This window comes from Phasianus colchicus, chromosome Z, assembly GCF_987193195.1.
Source record: "Phasianus colchicus chromosome Z, bPhaCol1.hap1.1, whole genome shotgun sequence".
Classification (NCBI taxonomy): domain Eukaryota; kingdom Metazoa; phylum Chordata; class Aves; order Galliformes; family Phasianidae; genus Phasianus; species Phasianus colchicus.
The window spans coordinates 24,672,337-24,691,700 of record NC_143476.1 but is presented as its reverse complement, the minus strand read 5'-3'; the positions used below and the strand labels follow the sequence as shown (position 1 = coordinate 24,691,700).

General features: G+C 43.0%; 1 protein-coding gene across 2 annotated transcripts; it reads left to right on the top strand.

The window, feature by feature from the left end:
- The first annotated feature begins 348 nt into the window (after window positions 1–348).
- Window positions 349–19,033, top strand: LPL (lipoprotein lipase). Of its 2 annotated transcripts, none has more exons than XM_031607739.2 (10): window positions 349–691; window positions 8,729–8,895; window positions 9,020–9,199; window positions 9,873–9,984; window positions 11,883–12,116; window positions 12,319–12,561; window positions 13,657–13,777; window positions 14,667–14,849; window positions 15,977–16,081; window positions 16,908–19,033. In XM_031607739.2, the coding sequence occupies exons 1-10, from the start codon at window positions 607–609 to the stop codon at window positions 16,951–16,953; spliced, it is 1,476 nt and encodes a 491-aa protein (XP_031463599.1). In that variant the 5' UTR covers window positions 349–606; the 3' UTR covers window positions 16,954–19,033. The 2 variants fall into 2 exon arrangements, with proteins under 2 accessions (XP_031463599.1, XP_031463600.1); XM_031607740.2 differs by having other exon boundaries at window positions 352–691; window positions 8,732–8,895.
- The last annotated feature ends 331 nt before the right edge of the window (window positions 19,034–19,364 follow it).

The following is a 19,364-nucleotide window of genomic DNA, read 5'->3' as shown; positions in this document are numbered from 1 at the left end:
GGTACAACAGCACAGGAAAGAGAGGATCTAGCATTCGAGGCTCGGGGAGCCAGGACGGCGAACACAGGGGAAAGCCTTGCAGGCGGGCCAGGAGGCAAAGAGCTGGGGAAGCGCGCCCAGTCCGCAGGCTCAGAGCCGGGGAGAGAGCCGCACACGCTGGCGGAGCTCACGGCTCCCAGCAGTGCCCGAGGGCGTGAGGGTCGCGGGGCCCCGCGGGAGCGGCCCGACCCTCCCCCTCCCCGCCGCCTGTGCCCGGGCCAGCGGTGGCCACGCCTCGCGGCGCGCGCCAATGGGCGTGGGGGCTCATTTGCATATTTGCATATTGGCGGGGACTTAAGGGGCCAGGAGGGAGCAGCGGCGGCGGCAGCAGTGCTAACAGTAGTAGTCGGGGTGGTTTGCTTACAGGTTTTAGAGGGCGCCGTTGCTGCGGGTTTGTCCCGGAGCGACTCGGTTCTTCTTTTTTTTTTTTTTTTTGTTTTTATTTTTTTATTTTTCCTTACATTACAGTCGTGTAAAGTTTTAGAACTTGTATATATATTTTTTTGTTGTTGCTGTTGTTTGTTTGCTAACCCCTCACACTGAAACTTTTCCGCCGCGGCACAGCGCATGGAGCGAAGACGCGGGATGGGGAAAACGGCGCTGCTGGCCGTGCTCTGCTTCTGCGTGCGCGCGGCCGCCGGCTCAGATCCCGGTGAGTGGCGGTGCGGCGCGGGGCGGGGCGGTCCCCGGCGGAGCCGGAGCGTGCGCGGGGCGGGGCACGGTGGAGAGCAGCAGGGGCGTGTGGGGCTCCCTCGGCTCCTCGGATGCTCTGGGGCGTGGGTGGTGAGGAGAGTCCTGCGGGGCTGCAGCTCTCAGTCCTGCTGGTTAGTGGGGTGGGGTTGGAGAAGGAACGGGGGGACTCGCATCCCGTTAGGGAAGTACTGGAGAGGCTTCGCGGTTCGGGCGTTTGGGATCTGCTTGTGTTTTTTTGTTCTTTTTTTGTTTTTTTTTTTTGTTTGTTTTCTTTTTTTTTTTAACCCAGAGCGAGGTGTCCTAAGAGTCCTTTGCTAGAGGCAGGCGGGCCCAGCCGTAGCATCACGGTTGGCATCTCGAGCCCTGTCTTCAGTCCCGGCTTGCCCGGGCTCCCAGTCTGTGGTGTGTAAGACAAGGCTGAATGTCATCAATGTCATAATGATGCATTTGGGCAGCAGTTAGTGCCATTAACGTAACAAAATCCATTAGGAAAAAATGTTATCAGAGGAGCGGATGTCTCCAAGCTGTATTGACACACACCTATAATATCTACATTTTTGTGTAGGCTCTGTGCAGAACAGAGAAAGTAGCACACGTGTGCCTGTTGGCTATTGGGTGTTTCCTAATACTCTCTGGTTAATGCACAACATGATTGCAAGTATAGCAAGCAATGAGTCTGATTTCGTTATACTACAACTCTTCAATTTTATGTTAGTGGTGCTGTGTCATGGTATTACTACCTTAGACGTTGTGTGACAGACAAGTGCATCCTTTAATAATCCACATACTTAAAAATTTCCCAAAACTGCTGGGTGAAGCTTAAGTGTAGTATGTAAGCTGTTGCTTTTTCACTGCAGATGCCTTTATCTCCACAGTGTATGAGGAAACTGAAGGGAACTGCTCACAAGAAAGAGGATGGGGTGCTATGGCACAGCCAAAGGAATCTATTCTCACTTTGAATCCAGTCTTGTGCCATCAAAGGCATCAAAAGTGGTTTTCATCACGGTACCAAAGTGTCATATGTTAAAATAACTCTTCCCAGAGCAGGCTTTCACCCCTCTAGGAACTGATTTGTCATACACTTAACAATTGCATTATTTCTCCTTAGGAACAAACTATATACCCCATACCTCTATGTGGGGACCAAGGAGGTAAATCCCTCCCCACTGTAAGGGTTGAGCAAGTCCGAGAGTGCCTCCTTAGACTGAATGAGTATAAGTCTATGGGGCCAGATGGCGTGCATCCCAGGGTCCTGAAGGAGCTGGCTGAGGTGGTTGCTGAGCCGCTCTCCATCATATTTGAGAAGTCGTGGCTGTCAGGTGAGGTCCCGGACGATTGGAGGAAGGGTCACGTCACTCCCATTTACAAGAAGGGGAGCAGGGAGGACCCGGGTAACTACAGGCCGGTGAGTCTCACCTCCGTGCCTGGGAAGATTATGGAACAGATCCTCCTGGACAATATGCTTGATCACATAAAGAACGAGCACGTGATCCTAGATAGCCAGCATGGCTTCAACAGGGGAAGGTCATGCTTAACTAATCTTGTGGCCTTCTATGATGGAGTGACGGCATTGGTGGACGAAGGGAAGGCAACTGATGTCATTTACCTGGACCTGAGCAAGGCCTTTGACATGGTCCCCCATCACATCCTCATCTCCAAACTGGAGGGAAGTGGATTTGACGGGTGGACAACTAGATGGATAAGCAATTGGTTGAAAGGCCGCAGACAGAGGGTGGTGGTCAATGGCTCTATGTCCAGGTGGAGGCCGGTAACGAGCGGTGTCCCTCAAGGGTCTGTCTTGGGACCGGTGCTCTTTAACATCTTTATTAATGACATCGATGAGGGAATGGAGTGCACCCTCAGCAAGTTTGCTGATGACACCAAGCTGAGTGGTGCAGTCGATACGGTGGAGGGAATGGAGGCCATTCAGAGGGACCTTGACAGGCTTGAAAGCTGGGCTCGGGTGAACCTAATGAGGTTCAATAAGGCAAAGTGCAAGGTTTTGCACTTGGGCCGGAAGAGCCCCAGGCACCTGTACAGGCTGGGGGGAGTTGTCCTTGAGAGCAGCTCGGCAGAGAAAGACCTAGGGGTCCTGATAGATGAGAAACTTAACATGAGCCAGCAGTGCGCTCTGGCAGCCCGGAAAGCAAATGGGATCCTGGGCTCCATCAGGAGAGGGGTGGTCAGCAGGGATAGGGAGGTGATTGTCCCTCTCTACTCTGCTCTTGTGAGGCCCCATCTGGAGTACTGTGTTCAGGTGTGGAGCCCTCAGTACAAAAAAGACATGGAGATTTTGGAAAGGGTCCAGAGGAGGGCCACGAAGATGATCAGGGGGCTGGAGCACCTCCCCTATGAGGACAGGCTGAGGGAGTTGGGTTTGTTCAGCCTGGAGAAGAGAAGGTTGCGGGGCGACCTCATTGCAGCCTTTCAATATCTGAAGGGAACTTACTCCCAGGAGGGGAGTAAACTCTTCATAAGGGCTGATAATAGCAGGACACGGGGAAATGGTTTTAAGTTAAAAGAGGGAAGATTTAGGTTGGATGTTAGGGGGAAGTTTTTTTACTAGGAGGGTGGTTAGGTCCTGGAACAGGCTGCCCAGGGATGTTGTGGATGCCCCGTCCTTGGAGGTGTTCAAGACCAGGTTGGACGAGGCTCTGGGCAACCTGATCTAGTAAAGGTGTATGTTTGGTGGCCCTGCTAGGCAGGGGGGTTGGAACTACATGATCCTTGAGGTCCCCTCCAACCCAGGTCATTCTGTGATTCTGTGATTCTGTGATATATGAAAACAGGTTGTGTGGTTGTCCTAAAATTGTGTAAGCCTCGAGCCTGACGCTGTCTTCAACACCATGGTAAAAAGATGCTTAGGAACCATGGAAAATACATGATGCAGCCTGTCAGGAATCTAGAGTATTTAGTAAACAACATGGAAAAAGATACTGTAGGTGAAGATAACATTGGTGTTCCAGGAAAAGATAATACATTGCTCAGGGCACGTGCTGATCTCTATTTTTACCAGTGTAAATCAGGAGTCAGGGATTACACCATTTTTTAATGCTGTTGTGTGATATGAGCTGTTGGCTTTTGCTGTAGCCATGTTTGGGGAAGAGCTGCCAGGGCAGCTGTGGCGTGTCCTCTGCGGAAGAAATGCCCTTCTGAGATGGCTTAGGGCTGAGGATGCTGTGGGTGTACCATGAGCAATCGAACTGCTGAGGAAGTTCACTGGAACCTCTTTGTGCTGTGGCTTTCTCATGCATTCTTTCCTCTATATTACTGTATAGTCTGGCAGTGATTGTGTTTTATTGTCTTGGGCTAATTCCAGATATCCCAGAGGAGCTGATGGATGGCAGGATCTTTGCTGCTGGATTGAGTTACAAGCCTCCCAGCTGCAGCTGAGTAAGCATCCATTCGGTAGGGAGCTCTTCAGTGAGCTGTAGCACCCATGTGCACAGTACAGCAGCCGCAGCATGCCCTCACCCTGCCAAGCTGCAGGGCTGGGCCACGTGTGGCACCTGCTCTGTGTTGTCCAGAGGTGTTCTTCCTCTGGGAAGTGAGCGGGGAACTTAACCTCAGGGCTCTGCTATCTGGAAAGCTGGAACTTCTTTCACAGTAAGGTTAAACTGTAACCTTACTGAAGGGAAAGGTTTTGTCATATAACAGTGCGGTAGTCTGCTTGCAGTTTATAGTGTAGATTTGGTGAAGCAATCGTGCTTCCTGTTGTATAGCCTCTTAATTACAGCTGACCATCGGTTTGCCTCAGAGCTCACTTAGGAGTTCAGTGTAACTGGTGGATGTTTTGTCCTAATGCTGGTTATCAGTGGGAGGATGAGTTAATCTGTTTAACTCCAACAGGTTATGTAAATGTTTAATGTTATGTGCAGATGTTTGCCTCTGTGTGTGTGGACTTGTGTTTGCACAGGCTAGCAGTATAACTTCTGATGATCTTTGCACCTAGCTAATAGTATTCCAGTTTCTGTGTATGTAATGCCAGGATATTGTTTACCAAAGATTCCTGTTTAAGCTGTATTGGAGTTGCACTGATTCTTCCACATGTAGTATTACTGTATTTGGCATCCTGCACCTGATGCTGGCTGTTTGAGTTTTTGATTCATCTTCCAGATGCCATCATTTCTTCAAAATTCACTGTTTTCACCCATCAGACCGTTGATGGTTTCCTTTGTTTAAAACAATTGCCAGGCTGTCGTTGGCTTCTCGTGAAGGAAATTTGAATTTGGATCTGTTATTAGTGAGTAAACCTGTGTTTATATTGAGTCAGAATATTTAAGACTGTGGGATGTTTTCAGAGTTGACAGGATTCATGGGCTGAACGGAATTTGACAAATTGCAAAGCCAAGTCAGTGAAATGAGGTTTAAGCAGAAAAATGAGATTACTGACTTCTAGTTACTAGCTGTTTTTCTGCACTTCTGAGTTCTAAAATATCCTTTATACCTTTATGTAGACAGCAGCTTTTTTACAAGATGAAAACAGATTTTTGTAAGGAGAATTTTAAGATGGATGGCATCTTAAGTATTGGAGTATGTTAAAATGGAGTTTGGCAGCACTGCTGTAAGTGAAGCCAGCTTCACTCTTAAACTGGTGGCTTAATTCTTAATTTTGCTTCCTTTCCAGTTCCCTTAAGAGGTAAATAACCCTTTCTGGGCTCTGCTGTGAGCTTACGGTCAGTAAGGTGACCTGAAAGCTTCATTTCGTAATGGGGGCTTGTTTTTGTCACTGTGCACCTGGAAGCTCTTGCGACACAGCACTTGCCTTTATACCCCTGCTGAACTAAGCCTGAGAAAGTGTGATTTCTAGCAAAAGCATAGATTTGTTTCATCTACTAATTTTAACCTCCAGCTCTGTTCCTCATCGATGCCTCTTCTAGAAATAGAGTTGCAGTCTCATCCCAAAATGACTTCAGTATCTCAGTAAGAATACACATAGATTTCTTCATCTAACTTCTACCATCTACATTATGTAAAACTTAGATGCAAATTCAATTAAATTCCTGTCCACCTGTCAGAAAAATGCTGAAGGCTCTCCATTTTGGATTTTCCTTGATTTAACTAACTCAAGTTGAAACACATCATTAACAAATCTGTGGTATGTGTGCGTTGTCTGTCTTTGCATTTGTTTGGCTTTGTGTAAGACTGCAGAAATGAGACCCACTGTCACAATATTTGACCAACTCAAATAGGATGTGATTAAAGAGACTTCTTTTTCTTGTTGATTTAAAGCAAGGTCGGTGACAAAAGTCCATGTATGACAGTTCAGTTCTTAGTCTTTTAATATGAGTGAGTTGTACGTTGAAGTACAAAAATTGAAATAGCAAATGCTTGCTTCCCAGAATAATCTGCTTTGTAGCCATGATTTTAAATTATTTCAGTATTTATTGAGGTCAGTATGCACTGTAAGTGTGTATCTGTTATTATGTACATGCCTCTGTACTGTATTTCCAAAATTTAATACACCACAGGTGGGAAATGAGGCAGTGCTGCAATGTGTGCAGCACAGAATGAGGAACAGAGTGATCTTGTTCTGACACCCAAACAGAATTTGCAGTGCCAAACTTGGGCAGCTTTTGAGGATGGCTTCTGATTAGTGTGTCACTGAGAAGTCAGTAACAATCTCAACAACATGCACTTGCCTCATCCAGATGGTATCTTGCTGCCTGGATTTGAACATGTGTGAATGCTGCACACCATTATATTTCTTCTGAGCAGAATGGATGCTGCAGTAATTTCTGACTTTCTAAATCCTCCCACAACATAGCGAGGTGAGGTACATGTTGTGTTGCAAATTTGTTTTCACAGAAGCTTATTTCTAGAAAAGATGCATTCTGAACCTAAGTGCAGATTCTGGCATATGTTTGTAATTGAGAACGCACTACACAATGGGATTTGGATTTAATTTGGGTTTTGTTTGATTATCAGATATGTTTAATTCAGAAAGGAAATGATTTCCAAATATGAAGGGAAGCACTATTAACTAGAGAGCAGGTGGACTATTGTTGTTTGCCTTCCTGTGTGCAACAGGAAGACACATAATTGAAAGTCCTTGCCTCGTTGCCTTAGATTTGGAAGCTGTTCCTGGTCTTTCAAGGATTTACTGGTTTGCTGCTAAGTGAAAAATTATAGCTGATATTTAACCAATCAGTCTTCACATCTTTTTTTTTTATTATTTACGATCTCTTTGTTGTGAGAAAATGAAGTTTTGAGTCTGCAGAAACAACTAGAAGTGATCAGCTGCTGAGAAAACCAGCATTTAACTTGGTAGATAGCTTGTTTCCTATGGCTTAGGTAAGTCTTATCTTCACCACTATATGAATCATTCTGCATACTAGGAGAAAAATGTTTCTCCTGAGCCGCATCCTTTCTTGAGGAGGAAGGGGGCCCACAGTGTAATTATGTGGGATTAGCTGGCCAGCCTAGCACAGCCAAGGTCAAACGTAAAGCTGAGCTCTGCCTCTGTTCAGTGAGCAGCTCCTGCTAGCTTCTTTGTGCACGCTTTGCTTTCATCAAGTGTGCAGGAACGCAGGCAGCTTAATAGCAGTTGGTTGCAGGTGACTGCAGTCCCTCCAAGGCTTGTACGTTAGCATTTGCTACTAGCCAGTGTGCTGTCTGTGCACCTTGTGCTGCAGAGCTTGGTTAGACCTTGACTTCTGTGGCCTTCCAAGGACAGCAGGATCCGCACAGTCTTTGTACAGCTGCCCAAGGGCTGAGTGAGGTCAGGCAGGAGTCTGCATGCCCTGCTTGAATGAGAAGACCAGAAAACAAGTTTTAGAAACAGTGATCAGTTTTTCTACATGTTGAGGCACAATTTTATGGAGACAAAGAGATGCACCAGATTTAGGAAAAGCCTTTTCTTCAGTGGGCAAAAGAAGAGTTTTGGCATGCCTAACCTTTCGTGGTGACTTGGAACCATTTGTGTGTGTGTGCGTGGGTGCGTAGGAGTTTGTGAGAGCTTTGTGGTCACGATGCCAGGGAACAGCGCTGAGAAGGATGGAGCTGGCCTGAGTTCAGCTGCACTTGGAAAACAGGCCATCAATATTTGCTAAAAGCAAGTTGCCAGAGTTTGGCCTGGTTTCAGGAAAGCACTGGGTTTTAAGCCCACAGTTAATGACAGGGTCAGCTGGCTATAGAGGTGTGTAGATGTTGAATCAGACCTAAAAGGAGGATTCGTTTACCTTTCCTCCCAGACGGAGGAAGAAGCGAGCAGGTAACTTAAGGTCACTTTTCTTCCTTGACAGGAACAAAACTATAACTTTTTTTAATTTTCTTTAATTATTTTTATTTTTTATATATTGGTGTAGAAGCTGGAGGAAATTCTGAGATGTGATCCTTTGAGACCACCATATGTTTTCTTACTGCCAGTACATGATTTTTTTTTTTCTCCCTCCAAATGGACTCAAAATAGTTTCAGGCAAAGGAAGACTTTTTTTCTTTTTTCTTTTTCCCCTCAAGTGTTGTTCATCAGATAATCTTTAAAAACAAAACAAAAAAACTGCTTCCAAAATGCAGGCTTCTGCCTTCTTGGTTTAGTTTCCTTAGCACATCTGATGCCTACTATTGATCCTTTGCTGGTAAAATAGCTGCGTTTTATAAGATTTGGACTTTGCAGCTCATATTTTTAGTGAGCTGTGACTACTGTGTCCTAAAAGAAGCCATGGTAAAGCCATTGTGATGAAGTTAGAAGATATGCTATCAAAACATATGATAATATGGTGAGAAACTTGCTGCTCTCCTTCATGTACTGTGACTCCTAAAAGGAACTTATGTTTGTTGGACAGCTGGGCAGATTCTCACTGCTTTAGCAGTGGTTTTGGAGGATGAGCAGTTTTTCACCCTTTGTTTTCCCTTCTACGTGGCTGCTGAGGGAAATTAAAACAGCATGTTCCATTTCTTGTCTGTTCCTAATCTCTCTCCAGCTTTGGAGACTGTGACTTCTGTTTGTCCTAAGACTTCTAAACCACTGCTCTGTATTTACTATGATCTTGTCCAGCAGAAGCTGAGATGAATTTTGAAGGGATTGAGAGCAAGTTTTCTTTAAGAACACCTGCAGAGCCTGATGAGGATGTCTGCTACCTGGTTCCTGGGCAGATGGATAGCTTGGCACAGTGCAATTTCAACCAGACCAGTAAAACCTTTGTGGTGATCCATGGGTGGACGGTAAGAAGAAAAGGGGGGCATTTGGTTGCGCCCCTGATACTCTATTAGATGCTTTGGTGTCTCTGTGCCATACGTAATATCAAGGTCTCCCTTTTTTGTCTCTTAAATCATCATAACTTAACAGGTGACAGGAATGTATGAAAGCTGGGTCCCAAAGCTGGTGGATGCTCTGTACAAGAGGGAACCTGATTCAAATGTTATAGTTGTGGACTGGCTGGTTCGAGCTCAGCAGCACTACCCAGTGTCTGCTGCTTACACGAAGCTGGTGGGAAAGGATGTTGCTATGTTTATTGACTGGATGGAGGTAAGGCATGTAGTCATGTGTGTCTCACATGTAATCTTCCAGGGGACACAACAACAATGCAACAGTTTAATCTTCATGCCACTGATGCAGCAGACATAAAGAGTTAATTGTCTCCTTTTGCATAGACTGAGTTAAGCTGTGGCAGACTGTGTTCGGCTGGGCTGGTAAAATCCCAGCTTTAATCTAAGGCTGTCCCTTTGACAAGGAGGCCTTTTGTATTACAGCCCAGAGATTTATTCACCTTGTGGTCTGTGGAGTCCTGTGGGTCCACAGAAAATTTCTGAAGGCTCTATGAGAGGTAGCTATGAAAGACAGGTTCCTACATATTATATAGCAGCCACCACTTGGCAAACTGTTAAAAATGTGACTTGCTTTTGGGAAATACTTAGGTGATCCAAAAGCTGGGGAGAAAGGATGGCTAAAAACATTTTCTATAATACAGAGCCTTAGATTCTGTCCGTAATTCTGCATTTTTCTCTATGTAGATATTTTTTTTGCCTTAAGGCAGTAGATTCAAGCAAGCTTATATAAAGCAAGGTTATGTCAACTATATTTAGTGTTTTTTTGTTATTTGTGACCCAAAGAGAAATCACGGTTTGTATAAAATACTTTTCTTTGTCATCTGATGCTATCCTGTTTGATATCAGATTTTAAATGAAGCTCTCTTCTGCAGGAGAAATTCAATTACCCTCTCAATAATGTCCACTTGCTGGGGTACAGTCTGGGTGCTCATGCTGCTGGGATTGCTGGGAGTCTAACCAAGAAGAAGGTGAACAGAATTACTGGTAAGAAAACCTGTGGTCGTAGAGTGGAAAGTCTTCCCTTTATACTGAAATATTGCCACAGTAATTGTTGCTTGGTGGGTGTACTTAGGCTATGTGTTCATTCTACATTGAATCAGAATCTGATATTTTTGTAGCAGAGATGGAAAAGATTAGTAAAAGATCAACACAGGGTAGCAGTGAGTGAGAAGCCTTGCTCTGCTTATGTGCAAGCAATGAGTAAGTAGGTGGATTTATCAGCCATGAAGAAACTAGCCTGGGGGAATGGGATTGTAGCTTGCCAAATGCGCGTACTGAGGAAGATTTCTCTTGCAGCTGCAGAACTTCAGGTAGTTGTCTTCATCCAGATGGTCATCCTTTGCAGATGCTAGGATCCTGTTCAGGAAGAGCAGGAGGTCAATCCACCTGCAGTGGTTGTAGTACCTGCAGAGCTTATTGTTGAGGGAAGTTGTACATGCAAGAGGTCTGTGTAAGTTCAAGGGGAGACTGGATAAATGTTCTGAAGAAATCTGCTGTGGGTTAGTGAAAAATAATTTGCACCATGTGTTACAACTTATCTTGAAAATAACATTGGGAAGAGTTTTTGGAAGGGAAAGGAAGTACACCTATGCTTGATCTGCTCACATGCATTACTTAGATATCTGGTTTGAGTCATTTTCATAATTTTGGAGGCTGAATAGTATATTAGATAAGGTAGTGTGCTGTGGTATGACTGTTTGGTTTACAGCCCAGTGCCTGGAGAGTTGAGCTCTTCATTGCCTCAGCACTAATCTCAGTGAGAAAGGAAGTGCCAATGTCAGCAAATGAGGCTAAGAAAATCACTCATCTGATTTCTTCATTGCCAAGATAGCTTCAGGGCCACATTCAGGGCAGAGCCTAGCTCCCTTCTTCCTAGCATCAAAGGCCTTTTCAACAAGACCCACTGTCATCTCAGATCCATGGGGGTGCTGCAGGATGGCCTAGGTAGCAGTAGCTTTTGGAAGGACTGATTCCCAAGAGGCAGTGGAGTACATCAGGTGGCCAGAGCATTATTTCCTCTACCCTTCCTTCCTCTCAGCCTCCTGCTTTTTTTGTTTCACTGAGGTTGCCAAATCACTCAAACACCAGTGACCCTCACAATTGTCCTTTGGTGTCCAGGATGGACTTTTTCCTGGGAAACAACATTGCCTTTAAGCAGAGGAAATGATGGAATGTAGTCCCTGAAGCGTTCACAGCAGTGGGAGGCAACTCACAGTATGTTCATCTGATCTGGGTGGGCAGAGCTGGGTGCAGGAAATATGTATTGTGGGGACAGGTCTATCAGCCATCTCTTAAGTAGTTTGTCTGGATGCCAGAGATGGCACCGTAACAAAAGCTGTTAGTGCATGCGTTATGAATGGGAGCTCTTGCTCACTGGCAGAATGGATCTGGTTGTGTTTTTTTTCTTATGTCAAGCTGCAGATTACTGACACTTTTATGTTAGAATGTCACTCTCCTTAGGCGTGTGGACAGTGAAGCTCTCATTTACGTTTCCCAGTTTCTCTAGGAGAGAGCAGCAAGACGCTTTCCATACTTCAAATAGAAATTAACAGTTTCTTTGTTTCTCGACAAGAGGAGAAAACACCAAGGAAAATATTTACTAGCGTTTCTCTGTCCACTGGAAACACTACTGTGGAGAAGATATCTGTGCTTCTTTATATGTTTTTACATATACCTTATGTTTGAAATAGTGACAGCACATAGAGGTAGTGTATTTAGTTCTCCTGCCTACACAGTGTTACTTAAATGACTCGACTGTAATGTCTTCAGTGATGCCATATGAGTAGTCCAGTGCAACATAGTACCTAAGTTTAGCATTTTCTGTCATTGCCAGTGTATTGACAGATGATCATCTCAGTTATTCTTTGTGGTTTGCAATAAAGGTCTGGATCCTGCTGGTCCCACCTTCGAGTATGCTGATGCCCCTATCCGCCTTTCCCCGGATGATGCTGACTTTGTGGATGTTCTGCACACCTACACTCGAGGCTCTCCAGACCGCAGCATTGGGATTCAGAAACCCGTTGGACACATCGATATCTACCCTAATGGTGGAGGTTTCCAGCCAGGCTGCAACTTGGGAGAAGCTCTCCGCCTGATTGCTGAAAAAGGCTTTTCAGGTGAGGCTGCTCTGAAACAAATAGTATAACATCTGAAGGGAGATCTGTATCCACGTCTCTGCTTTGGATGACTGAGGTTTGCTCCTTTAAGTGCTTTCAAAACTTTTGGTATAAAGCCCAGTTAGTGTTTCTTGCTTGTTTATGTCACTGCTTACAGGTTTCTGTGTATGCGTACATATTCTATATATTTTTTTCTTTGAAGATGTGGATCAGCTGGTGAAGTGCTCTCATGAGCGATCCATTCATCTCTTTATTGACTCACTCCTCTATGAAGAGAAGCCCAGCATGGCCTACCGCTGCAACACAAAAGAAGCCTTTGAGAAGGGCCTCTGCCTAAGCTGCCGGAAGAACCGTTGCAACAACTTGGGTTATAAAGTCAATAGAGTGAGAACAAAGAGAAACACCAAAATGTACTTGAAGACCCGCGCTCAGATGCCCTACAAAGGTAGGTTCTGTGGCTTACTGGTAAGCACTGCTGCTGCTTTTGTTCAGCTGTGAACCAGGGTGGGTGCATAAACTCTTTAAGATTGGTAAAGATCACTAAGATAATGAAGTCCAACTATTACCTTATAACCACTGTGCACATTGAATCATGCTGCAACTGGGTAGTATTGCTGCATTGATGCCTACAGTGAGCAGAGATCAAGCTTGTCTGCATTTAGCTTATCTGCAAGCTAAAGTTCAGGATTAGAAAATAATGTCATTTTATTCAAGATGTGGTGGTACATGAATACAACATGAAGAATGTTCTGGAAGAAACTTCTAAGTGACAGAATGAAAGGAAAATTTATTCTGCACCCCAGACAGTGACTCAGTTTGGAACAACTGAATCTTCTGAATTTTTCACTATTTTCATCCAGTTGAGTTTTTCCTGCTGCTGGGAAAATAATCAGAAGAGATCAGCCTGATGAGTAATTTCTTTAAAGATGTGCAGCCATCAGACTTGTCAGATTCTCATACTGTTTTTGCCAGACGAGCGCCACTCCCATGTTAAAATCTCACAGCAGTTCCTGTCTTCCATTGCCACCGTGGTAGGCCTGCAATGGACATTGCAGAAAGAACTGGATGGCTTTCAGCTAGGAAAATAACTGCAAATTGGAGTTGTTGTTTTTTTTTTTTTTTTTACTTTCTCTTTATTTTCTCTGTAGCTTTGACTGTGCCATGTGCTATGTTTATTGCTGTGTGCATTTTGTGATGAAGCAGCAATCACAAGGACGTTCCTGTTTTAGAATATGTTTTAGAACGCTGTTTTAGAATAGCTGCAACAGCAATGTTTTGTTGGCCTTTCAGTCTTAATCTGTGGTGTCAGAAAGCTGAATTCTCTTCACCAAAGCTCCTGTATTAGGAGGACATAGCTCTTTTGCTTCATGTAAAGGGTTGCAAATATTGTGCACTGTCCTGAATGCCCACAGGGCTTGGTTTAATGATACTTATGTATGCCATCATAGGTTATGTGCAGGGCTTTTTGTGTATTTGTCACTTTTGGAGCTTGAGAGTTTTTTTTTCCATAATGGCCTCTTCTTTTGTGTTCTTCTTCCAGTCTTCCATTATCAGGTCAAGATACATTTCTTTGGAAAGACCAGTGTGACCAAGGTAGACCAGCCATTCCTGATCTCTCTGTATGGCACTCTAGATGAGAGTGAGAACATTGCTTTCACACTGTGAGTAGCTACAAAAAAACAACTATGCACTGCTTAGTCCAGCTTAAATCAGTTAAAAGCCTCTGCTGAAGTACTCAGGGTTCTAGCTCCAGATCCAGAAGCTCATCTTACAGGGTCCCAGAATCTGTTGTTGTTTTTAATCAAGTAGATGCATTATTTATCTATTGGAAAAAAAAGTAAGGATCTAAGCTCTGTAGACACCATTCCTTATAAGAGATCTGAAACACGGATGTGAGAAAGTCAGCAATAGGTCAGACCAGTAAGAATTTTTGTAGTGTGGATTTTTTTTCCCCATCTCCCTTTCTGAATCTTTGTAATGTTCACCTGCGTTAAAGCTCCTTCCAAACTAGACTATGACCTAGAATTAATTGTTAGATGTTGTCAAGGTGGAAGCTGAGGGAGACATGTTTCCAAAGCTCTGCTAAGAAGCATAAATCAGACACTCTGTATGTGGGCTGGAAGGGGATGGGGTTGGGAAGCACCAAAGTGTGTTTTCTCAACAAGGAAATGCTTTACCAAAACTGTTCCTGGCTGGTGCTTGTCTAACAAATGCCTGAGAAACACCAGCAATGGAGAATATATCTCTTGCATGATTATCTGCCCCAGGATTTTTTCTAGCTTCCAGCAGAAACTTTTCCAAGTTTGTTTCTGCAAAACCATCAGGTGTCTTTATCTTGTTCCATCCAGTAGAATTATGGCCGACAGTTTTCTTTCTCCCCCTCTGAAGTACAAGAGGCCTTGGTTTTGTTTTCTCTTCAAGTTTTCTGTCCTTTAGATAAGAAAACTACTATCCTTCTAATTTTTAGGGTAGATTACTTAAGACTTTTGGCCTTTCTGGCTCTTAAGACTTCTGCAATAATTTTTTTTTCTTTTCTCTGATTCCTTACAGGCCTGAAATCTCTTCCAACAAGACCTTCTCCTTCCTGATCTACACAGAAGTGGACATTGGTGACCTGCTTATGCTAAAGCTGCAGTGGGAGAAAGATACCTTCTTCAGCTGGTCAGACTGGTGGACTCCATTTGCATTCACCATCCAGAGAGTCAGAGTGAAGTCAGGCGAAACTCAGAAAAAGTAACTTGCTTTGCTTGCCTTGAATTGTACTTGCCAGTGTTTCCTTAATCCTGGTATCTCACAAGGTGGGACAAAACATGGAAAACAGTTACAAATGAGTGCAGAACTGATAGTCAAGACTCATGCAGCTGCAAATCTGCATTTATTTCAGTCAGATTCAGCTGTTTTCTTCCACTAGGATCTGCAGTCTGTAATTTCACTCCCACAGGATTCATTTGCATCCCTCTGCTCACTTGCCTCAGATTGCTTACAATATGCAAGAGAGGATCTCCATGAGCGAGCAGCTCTGATCGTGTTTGCAGTTCCTTTCCTCCTTTCATTTGCTGGATGTTTGTACAGCAAAGATGGAGATTTCGGAAAGGTTTCTAAAAAGTGCATTTGCTTGGGAGATAATAAGTTGGGTTTTCTTGGGAGTTGGGGTTAGCTGAGTGGCTGGGTGGGAGCTTAAATGCATAAATATTACAGGATGTTGCTAATACACGAATGCTAAAACAGCACTTAGTTTTTTCAATACTGCTTTCACCTGAATCTTTTGAAGTATTTAGATTCATTAGATGTGAGATCTGTTCACAAAAAATATATCTGGAACAGAGAATTTGCATATCCTGTGTAGCGTCATGAATAGTATGTTACTCCTTTAAATAAACAAGGCTGTCCCTTTATCAAAAAGCAGTTATCAGAACTGAACAAATATAAGGGTTGGGAAAGTACTGATAAATGGAAAAGCAACTGCTTAGGTTTGCTGGAATTGGCAACCGACTCTGTGCAAATATTGAAGGGAGCAAGGCTTTCTTCCAAGATCATTAACCTGGAAAAAAAGTCATATGATTGTAGTAAATAAAGAAGATACAGAAGGTTGTAGTAGAGCCTCTGGTCTCTTAGCCTAAAGATTTTTATGAGAAGACTAATGAAACTTAGACTGTGGTTTGAAGTCTGTGTCTGATGTGTTTTTCCAGTTTTTCTTGCATAGGGATTCTTTGAGAATTCTTTTCTAACAGTTTTCTGCCAGTGATTCTCACAGGCTGGTAAAGTAGTAGTACCCACACAGTAGTGTGAATGCTGCTGTTTGGTGTAGTGTTTCTACAATTAAAATAGGATGATCTGAATGTCCAGTGTTTCTTTCACAGGGTGGTATTCTGTTCTCGAGATGGCAGCTCACGTCTTGGTAAAGGAGAAGAGGCAGCAATATTTGTGAAGTGCCTTGAGCAGCCTGTCAGCAGGAAGAGGGGAGGGTAAGAGTGAGCATTATTATCTTAAGGCTGTGGGAGGATTTCATACAACTTTCAAGATATGGCCGATTTCTGCACTCATCTAAAAAATTCAGAAGCATCCCAGCTCAATCTAACCTGAGGCAACCTTGGGCAGCTTAAAATCCCCAACTGTCATTCTCTACTGACCATTTCCTTGTGCGGCTGTTAGCACATCTGCAAAGCAAGTGCAAGTCACTATCTCTCACGCTCTCACAGCAGCCAAAGGGGATTTATGGACCAAGTACTAAAATAGAGGAAAGCTTTCCTATATCTGAAGATGTCTGAGATTCACCACTAATACAGGGATGTCCAGGCATCTGCACTCAGTCAGTATTGAGCCCTTTCATCTCACAAGCCAGTTACAGATCTGAAGGCTGGTACAGAGCAAAGCAGATACATGCAAGTGCATTTTTCTTTTTTTATTAGTAACTTTTCTGACCTAGATTAAACTTTCAACTTTGAGGCCAATTTTATTTGGACTTTATCCACTGAAGTTTGAACTGAAGAAGTGGTTATATTTATTTTAGTGCAGTTGCTTTGAGTGAAAGGTCTCACGGGGACGTTTGTAGACTGAGATCTGAAGCACGTGTCTGGATCTTCACTCCAGGGCAATGACCTGGTGAGCCCTTGAGAGAGGTGTGTCTTTGTCATACACTTGTAAAATCCAGCAGTGGCCAAGAAAAACCCAAACACACAACTCTCCTTCTAAGTAGTAGTTTTAAAACCTAAGCCTCAATAAGACAAATGAAATAAGCACCTCATGTCTTTCTCTTTAACAAATCTGTATTTTATTTTTTTCTTTCCACAGTGCCAAGAAAGCCTCTAAAGAAAATTCTGCACATGAGTCTGCTTAAAAAGTGGCAAGAATGAGATTTTCCACACTGGGGAGGAGGAGGGAATCTGTTCATCATTGAAGTGGATGTTCAGATCTGAATATATAGAAATATTTATCTGCTGCCGGCTTTTTTTGCCTGCTTTATCTAGCTATATTAGGAAGCTTCTTGTAAGGAAGTCTCAGCATACAAAGTTACTAACCATAAAGTTATGTTATCTGAATAGTTAAAAACAAAGAAACCTCTGCAACAACTTGCCAAAGGCTTGAGTGTTAGGAAGAAATAAGTAATTTTGCTTAATCCTGGTGCCTTGTGACAGTTTCTTGATGTCAACTCCTCTTTATCAGTTTTGTAGTATTTATTGAAAAGACACAAAGCTTCTGTACTTGGTCTCTTCTTAGTGTTTTTTTGTTTCTAATTTTTACTTTTTAAGAAATCTTCTGGAACTGCAGATCTTTCTTTTTTGTTGTTGTTGTTCTCCTGGCCTTGCTAACTGAATTTTCAGACAGTTCAGAGGCTAGAATTCATTGTCTTCAAGTGTGTTTGGCAAGTGAGTAGTTTTTCATAGAAAAAATACCCTTGTGTGTAAAGCTATAACAGATGTCAGGGACTGGTTCAATATGGGGATGAATCTTCTGGGTTGTGGTTATGAATGTGGTTTACTGGGTGTAGATGCCAATGCTTCTTAGCAATAGTTATGATCTATTAAGATATGTAATCCCATGCAGCTTATCCTGGAATAAATAGCAATAGGAGAAGACAGCAATACCAGTGTCCTCTGCAGGCATTCAACTTTTCATTCATGCTTTCATCCCTCAAGAATGGAGTCATCTAACTTCCATCACTAAGAAACTGCAATGGAATTAAGCTACAAAGAAATGCATTTTAAAACTGAATGTCAGTCACTCAGCTGAGTGGCAGCTGTATCCAGTTTTTGGTGCAACTGAAACCAGTTGCCAGGTGACAAATATACTCCTGCTTCCCTGTGCTGGAATTGTGACTTCCAGTGACCAGCTTCTGCTGCTTGGCTGTGATAGAATGGTACATCCTAGGAGTTGCTTGGTTTTCTGATCTGAGGTGGAATTCAGCAGGGAGCAGGAGCTGTGACATTTAAAGGAGCCTGATTTTGTGATGCACAAAAATGAATGCTCTGAAAAACACTTGAATTGGACGTGCTGTGAGTTGCCAAAAATAGATGTATTGAAGGCTTTTTGCTTTTTCTTTCTTCAAGTAATGCAAGATTTATCTTACGCTTGGAAAAAAAAAAAAATAGCCTTTAGTTTTCTAGTCAATAAACAAAAAACTGGGGAGGCAGAAGGGTTTGAAGATAGGCATTTCGAGAAATGTAACGTGAGCTATTGGTGCTGGTTTTCAGTCTTTTCCCACATGTGCAAGACAAAATGTGGAGGTGGTGATCCTCTAAGATCCTATATTTGATACAAAACCAACAGAAATACATGTATGTGCACAGTTGTTTTCTTCCTAGCCATGGCTGCTAGTATATATGGGGATAAAAGTTATAAACAGTGCAATACGTTGGAATATTAATAACTCCAAAACTGCTTACATTTGATTTCCTCACTATGGCAGAGATAGGATGAGTCACTGAGGGTGGGGCTGATTATTGAGCCACTGCTATTGAGGCCTCTAAAAATAAATACAATGATATATTCCCTCTAGACTTCACATTCTGTTGCAGTTTTCTCATTAAGAGTGAAAGTTTTCTGGAAATAAAATGTGTGTAAACAGGTATGCCTTTAATACAGGATCTAATACAAATACATACGGAACTTGGATTCAAAATAATGAAGATTCTTTTACATGGGGACACATGATTTAGCCTTGAATGTTATTTATTAGCTGTAAATACCATATTTATGTGTTTAAAGGTAGTTTGTATATATTGCTGAAGTTGCCAAGAGTCTTTACATTTATACAGTTGTGTGGTATTCATCCTGTATATAGCTTACAGAAAGATTTTTATTAACAAACCATTTACACTGCATTATTTCTGGTGTGGTTAATAAGCTTTTGAAAAAAGAAAGCTCCTCAGTTTTGTACAAAATGGAGACCTGTGGTTTTAATAAAACTCTCAAACTGGTGCCGAACTCAGTAGTTTCATTTTGATGAAATAGTCTACTGTATGTCTGTATGTGAAGTCCATAGCCTTTTACCTGGATTCTGAAATAAGAAGATGGGGATAATTTTTTTTAATACAAGTTTACTTTTTTTTTTTTTATACTTACATTTCCCAAGAGGTAGCATCACAAGTCAAGATACTGAAGAATCTCTGCATGCCTGTGGGTGTTGCTCACAAGTAAATCAGCGAGGCAGCTGGAGTTTGAGGTTTCCAAGTTTCATGCTATTCTAAAACAGCCTTTACTTTTAAAAAAAAATATATATAATTTTCGTGTTGAAACATATAGCTGAAC